General features: G+C 42.9%; 1 protein-coding gene across 1 annotated transcript; it reads right to left on the minus strand.

The window, feature by feature from the left end:
- Positions 1 to 370: 370 nt before the first annotated feature.
- On the minus strand, positions 371 to 6,649 carry LOC115191215 (partitioning defective 3 homolog). The gene is made up of 3 exons (XM_029749154.1): positions 6,643 to 6,649; positions 6,071 to 6,213; positions 371 to 685 (listed from the first exon to the last, which is right to left on the minus strand). The coding sequence occupies exons 1-3, from the start codon at positions 6,647 to 6,649 to the stop codon at positions 527 to 529; spliced, it is 309 nt and encodes a 102-aa protein (XP_029605014.1). The 3' UTR covers positions 371 to 526.
- Positions 6,650 to 7,238: the final 589 nt, after the last annotated feature.

Genomic DNA, 7,238 nt, shown 5'->3' on the forward strand with positions numbered 1-7,238 from the left:
GGTGTGGGTGAACAAAATCAACTTGCGCGCGTGCGGTTTCGTCAGCATGTAAGGCCACAGATAGACACACCACTTCCTGTAATAACACACAGATCATGTAGTTCAAAGGTAACTTCATTCTCAGATTAGTGCGATCATGTCAGATTACTGGGGTGGGTAACGTGACACACCCTTGTTGCATCACAAATGGAACCCTGTTCCCTATATCGTGCACTACTTTTGACCAGGGCCTATAGTGCTCTGGTCAAAAGTAGTGCACAATGTAGGGTATAGGTGGCCATTTACGAAGCAGTCCCAGACTGTGGTTTTACTGAGCTTCTTCTGAGATGTGGCTGTGGGTTTGGTGCTTTGGACTCCAGACAGGAATGACCTGGTTGTAGATTCCGGCTGATAATATCAGGCTGTCGTCATCCATATGAGTGGATAATACCATGGCCAATTGGTCATTAATATGTAATGTTACCTTGACCTGGGAAAACAAATAGGGACTATGGGTGTTCTCTCTGTGTGTTACACACATACACACTTACCGTGGCAGGGAGCTGTACTGTCTCTGCGCCTGTTGGAAGGCGTCTCTCTCCTCCTGCCTCTGTCTCTGCATCTGCATCTCTACAGACACAGAGTGTCGGCCCGTCTGTTGTCTATCTATCTGGTACGGGCCTGGACCTGTGTTGGGGGTGTTCTGCTGAAAGAGGGACGGGCCAACATCCTGGTTATTCAACACACAACTTTCACAGACACGTACTGTACACCAGAGCCATGTATTTAGTGTTCGGACATTGAGTTATGTATTATGATGCATTTACAGTACATGAACCTTTAGAAATTGAATGTAACTTTAGTTCTGTGACATGAACCTATGGATAAATGGAATGCTCAAAGGCACAAACATGGCGTCCATTCTAAAAGTTGGCCGAACTATCTAAATATATAGCTCTGCAGTACACTTACCAGGAGGCATCCAGAGATAACATTACCTGTCCTTGTCCTTCATAGTGCTCAGGTAAAACGGACAGAGAGAGAGTTAGGGAGGACAGAGGGCCATGCTGGAGATGTAGGGACAAGAGAGGTGTGATGAGATGTGATGAATGTTAAGTAGATGTTAAAAAGGGCCAATGCAGCAGTTTTAATCTCAATATGAAATCATTTCTGGGTAACAATTATTAAGTACCATACTGTGATTGTTTGTTTTTTAATTCAAATGAAAACCAGAGTAATTTCTCTCTCTCGCTAGGACTGCCTGGGAATGGTCTGAGTGGGAAGGGCAGAAACAAATTGGTACTCTTTCTTATTGGTCTAATAACTAAATTAGACTCCAACTCACCAAAACAGGTTGACATTTCAGGCGGTCTTTTCAAACAGCTCTTACACTAAAAGGGCATTATCATAATTTTCAAAGTATAATTCCAACCTCATAGTATGGAAATAGATATCAAAAACAGGAAAATCACATTTTTGATTGTACTGGGCCATAAAAGAAGCAAGTAGCTTCTCCGCTGACGTCGTGATGGGGCTTCCATCCTAGCACAGGTCATTAACCCGCCTGAACACACAGAGCGTACACCACCGTACGGCAAGCACCTTGGAATAGCATCATCATTTAATTATCTCCAGCCCCTCCTGGCAAATGACTGCATCACAAATGGCAGCCTATTTCCTAAATAGTGCAAAAATGGACAAGGTCCTAGTCAAAAGTAGTGCACTATATAAGGACTAGGGTGCCATTTGAGAGAGACATCCCATATCCTCCCTGGAACATGTCGGCGTAACTACTAACGACCACGCCTTTGTTCTTCTTCCCCATCTTTCATTAGCCATGAGGTGGGTGTAATGGCTGCCGATCAGTCATAATACAAAGGCGATCTAATTACTTTTATGGGCAATGCCAAGTATTCATACAGTGCCACACTAGTGGTGGGAGGGCCATAAAGAGATTAGTCCTGTCATCGCTGAGAGGACCGCCGAGACATGCACATTAAAACATAATGAATCCCTGCAATCATCTGGGATTGATTGGCATAACCTGGGCTGTTGCCGTGCTGTATCTGTTGCCATGGCGACACCAGACAGAACATGGAACAGGCCAGGGACACGTAAAGGCAGCTCACCTCCATCCATGTCGCTAGCTCTCACAGTCATTTTCAGATGTGAATTTCATTGCGATTATACACGTACATGTAAATTACAGTTTGCAATATGGGGGAGTATTGGGGAATGATCCCTTTAGTGTCTTGAAATAATACCTTAGTAACATGAGGAAACATCAGTAGATAACATGACCCAGAAGACCTAAAGCTAATGGAGGTATTAAAATGAACAATACAGTGTGGCAATATAGCGCTGCTGGCGAAAGCAGCCAGTCGATGCACTGCTCTGTGTGGTAAATGACTTCAATAAAGGTTTCCCAATGCAACCGCAACACAGATTGGATATCTATCCATCAGTCACTGTGATGGAATTAGCCCACGGAAACTAGGGCCGTGTTCTGTAGGGCACACCATAGCAAAACTCTTTGCAACGGAAAGTGAAAAATCGATGTTCTTACTTAAAAAGTTCAGGTAGTACCCAGTTCCAAAACATTTTCTACCTACTGAACTTAGATTCCTCTGCTCTCCTCTACAGTGAGAAATATACCATCCACAGGGGTACCAATCAGGGGATGTAGAGCTGTCTAACTGCACTTCAGCTAACCAGGAACACCTAACTAAACAGCATGCAGAACCGGATAATTAGGGAAATTATTCTGCAGCCCACAGAAATTAGACAGGCTGGACTTCAGAGAAATTGGACAGCAGGCCTCAACAGGCAGGCTGTAGACGAGATAATGCACAAAGCTGGCCAGATCTTTAATATCAAGACTTGCTAAGAACACTTACAGTGACAGGGTCAGTGCTTCCACATGGCTGTAACACCTATACTCTACCTTCACTGTTTACCCTATGGGCCCTGGAATGGAATTCCCAGAATTCTATTCACCTTGTGTATGTTCCGTGATGGGTGGGCCAGCGGCCATATTGAGGTAACCCACTGCGATTCTATTTCTTTGGACTTGACATTAGTCTAGATCAGGCACTGTGGCCACTACAGAAGGCATGATGATTGACCGCTCTGGTCAAAAGCAGTGCACTATATAGGGAAAAGGGTGCCAGCTATACATGTTCCCGTTTTCTATAATGTGGCATTTAGTATGGTAGGGAAGAAAATAACAAAATGACTGTAGATTTCTGTACCATTCTGTAAGAGGTTGGTTATTCTGTTATTTAGAAATAAATTGTAATTGCAATAATGTCCGACTGTCCCTTCAATGTTGCTGTCATGGGAACATTACGTTCTATCAGTAATGTAAACAAACAATGCAGTGGTATTGTCAAGGACTTTAATTACTGAGGCGGATTCCCAAATAGCACCCTATTCCCAAAGGGCTCTGTTCAAAAGTAGTGCACTAATTAGAGAATAGGGTAACATTTGGGACACAGCCTATACAGAAGTATTCAGACCCCTTACATTTTATTGTGTTACAAAGTGGGATTCACGTGGATGTAATTGTTAACGACAATCTACACAAAATACTGAGTAATGTCAGAGGAAGTTTTTTAAGATAAATAAAAACATAACCAAAATAGTCGTCGCTTAAGTATTCAGACCCTTTGGCATAATAAGTTAAATGGATTCATTCTGTGCGAAATAATAGGGGTTGACATGATTTTTATTTGACTAACCCTTCCTCAGTCCCCCATACATAGAACATCTGTAAGATCCCTCAGTCAGGTATTGAATTTCAAGCACAGATTCAACTACAAAGACCAGGGTCTTTCGAAAGCCTCATAAAGAAGGGCAGTGATTGGTAGATGGGTAACAATAACAAATCGGACATTGATCATCTCTTTAAGCATGGTCAAGTTAATGATGCTGTGGATGATATAAAACCACCCAGACACAAAGATAGTCTTCCTTCTGAACTGAGCAGCAGGACAGGAATTAAACTGCTCAGGTATGTTACCATGAGGCCATTGGTGATTTTAAAACAGCTACAGAGTTTAATGGCTGTGATGGGAAAAAACTGAGGATGGATCAACAACGTGCTTACCAAGAAGACAGTGAATGTTCCTGAGTGGCCATTTAATCTCCTTGAAAACCGACACCAAGACTTGAAAATGGCTGTAGCCATGATCTCCAACATCTTGACAAAGCTTAAAGAATATTTAACAGATAATAATGGGCAAATGTTGCACAATCAAGGTGTGCAAAGTTCTTCTAGACTTAACCAAGAAGACTCACATTCGTAATCGATACCAAAGGTTTTTCTAACATGTATTGACTCAGGGTATGCAACGACTATATTTTCATTATTACATTTTTATTCATCTAAAAAAAAAAAAAAAACGTTGGCTACTTTGACAGAGTATTTTGTGTAGATTGTTGACAAAAAGATGACAATTAAATCAATTTTAATAACACTAATCCCAACTGTGAAGAAATCCAAGGGGTCTGAAAACTTTTGCAAGGCACTTTATATGCATGTTGACTGTTCAGAGAAACAGAGTGGGGCTGGAAAGCTCTCTCCCACACAACTTACTCAATTATAGGGTACTAATATCAAACAGAACTCAAAACAAGACCAAGCCTTTTATTTATCATCACCTATAAGAGAAGCCCAGGGCCAGTATGCATCAGGCCTCTCAGAGTAGGCATGCTGATCTAGGATCAGTTCTGCCTTTTAGATCACAATGAACAATCCTTGATCCCTACTCCTACTCTGAGACACCTGATACATACAGCCCCAGATGTCAATGGAGTCTGTTCATTAGCTATCAGTTTACAAACGTTGGAAAATTCATTCAAATCAATCCTTAGACAACACAATATAAACACCATATAAAGATGAACTACTACATGTTGACAGTCTAAACCAGCTCTAAAAACGTCACCACAAATTACAGGTCTATATGATGAAAGTTGAATTAGTACAAATGTACGTCATATGGACAATGTATAGGATTAACACAACAAAAGTCAATAAATACATTAGTGCTTATAGGAAAACAATATCATACAACATAGCCATATTAAAGTAGCGACTTTCAAACATTAGGCAAATCATTTTGTTGATAATTCAGAATTTGACATAATTGACAGAATGTAAAATGTATACTTAGGGCATACTGCTGGTTCAATGGAAGAATGGGACATAGTGCCGTCTTTATCGAGGGACCAAATACCTTCAATTAGGTCATAGAAAGGTCTCCAATTTTGTTCGATTTGAAATCCTTTGAATTCTCACTCATTCTAACTTGGTGGCCATGCCATCAAAAGGGAGAAAACCATCTAAACCTAAACCCCTATTCTAAAAAGGCACAGTTAAAACCAGAAAGCCACGTTTCACACACATAAAAGAAACCCCCAACAAGGAAACACAATCACACACCCACAGACACAGACACAGATAGGAGTCCATTGGTCCATGTGAAGGTGGGGAGATCCTTGTGTTGTGAGTGACAGACAGACCAACAAATGGCACTGATGGCAGATTGGATGACAAGGGTGGTATGACGGGAGTGGTGGTGGTGATGGGGGGGGGCAGGGTTAGAGGCCAGGTGAGCGTGCCAGAGGGACACATGCCGGTGGAGAGGTTGTTTGTGTCCCAAATGGCACCCTACTCTCTACATAGTGCACTACTTTTAACCAGGTCTCATAGAACTCTGGTCAAAAATAGTGCACTAAATAGGGAATAGGGTGCCATTTGGGACACATCCATTGTTAGAGTTATCAGAGCTACACAGCCTGGGTTAGGTGGGAGTCCTATAGAGGAGTTAAAGAGAAGAGGCTCCATGGGCTGACGTTTAGTCAGTGTCATACTGGACAGTCCATGCTCAGGCCAGGCCCAGTGGTTGTGTGGTTAGTGGTAGTGGGAGGCTCCACGGTGCAGCCAGCCAGGAAGTATAACCAGCCAGTGAACCAGCCAGCCAGGGTGTTAGCAGCCCTCCCAGGCTGGCAGTGGAAGTGGTTAGTGAGGGGTTGGTCCATGGAGAGGCAGGCAGGCCTAGTTTTCAGCCCGGTCTCAGACACTCACCCAGGGCTGCTCGAAGCTATAGGTGCGTCTCCGGTCGTCTGGGTCATCGTCCCCCCTGGCCTGCTGGAACTCATGTCTCAGCCGCTGTATCCGGTCGTGGTTGGTAGGCGCTAGTCTGTTGCTGCAGGGGGGAGAGAGAAATACTAGATGAGCGGGGTGGTGGGCCAATATGCATCCCAAATGACACCCTATTCCCAATATAGTGCACTACTTTTGACCAGAGCCCGTAGTGCACTACATTAGGGAATAGAGTGCCAATTAGAATGCTGTTTGTCAGCATAGCTGGGAAATGGTCCAGAAACAGGTAAATACAATGTATATTTCTGATAAGTGAAGGGACTGTAATACACAGTAGAGCCTCAGACATGAATCAAACTAATACATAATCAGGTTTATTTATAACCATGGGGAACGTCCCAAATGACCCCACTTTTGACCACAGCCCAATGGGTGCTGGTCAAAGGCAGTGCACTATAAAGGGAATAGGGTGCATTTGGGAAGCAGGCGAACAAAGCAGAGTAATGAACAATAGTAACTAGTTTAGCTACATCCTCAGGTCTCTCATCACTCACCATCCATTGTCTTTAGGCCCGCTCATAACAACCAAGCCATTAAAACGTCACCTGGCTCGCCTGACTAATTATTGATTTGACTTTGACAAGAGAGAAAGAGGGCGGAAGTCTCTGCATTATCCAATGGAGCAGACCTCGTCCCAGAAGCACTGATGAAGATTACATGGGGGGGAGAGCAAGAGAGGGGGGAGAAGGGAGGGGTGGGCTATCTAGACATAAGGGAAAGGACAGACAGGTGGAAGTCATCTGTGTTCCCATAGAGTGAAGCTAATTAAAACCACTGTTAGACTCCAACTCTGAACAGCCATGTCAGGACAGGCGACTAGAGAGCAGACGCAGTAGAGAAATCACAAGTTAATTTTTCAACTTTCAAACACAGCCAGTAACTTCTCTGGACATCCTTTTATGATCTCTTAAAACTATCTTGTCTCCTCTAATTTTAAAAGGAGGACCTTTGAAATAGCTTAATACAAGATCCCAAACATGACCAATAAAGCACTGATTCCAAAAACAGACCCATCTAAGGCTGTTTGATAATCTATGAAATAGCCTCATATGTCTTCATTAACAACATAACATTGGATAAATAGCTAAAT

This window comes from Salmo trutta, unplaced genomic scaffold, assembly GCF_901001165.1.
Source record: "Salmo trutta unplaced genomic scaffold, fSalTru1.1, whole genome shotgun sequence".
In the NCBI taxonomy this organism is placed as follows: Eukaryota; Metazoa; Chordata; class Actinopteri; order Salmoniformes; family Salmonidae; genus Salmo; species Salmo trutta.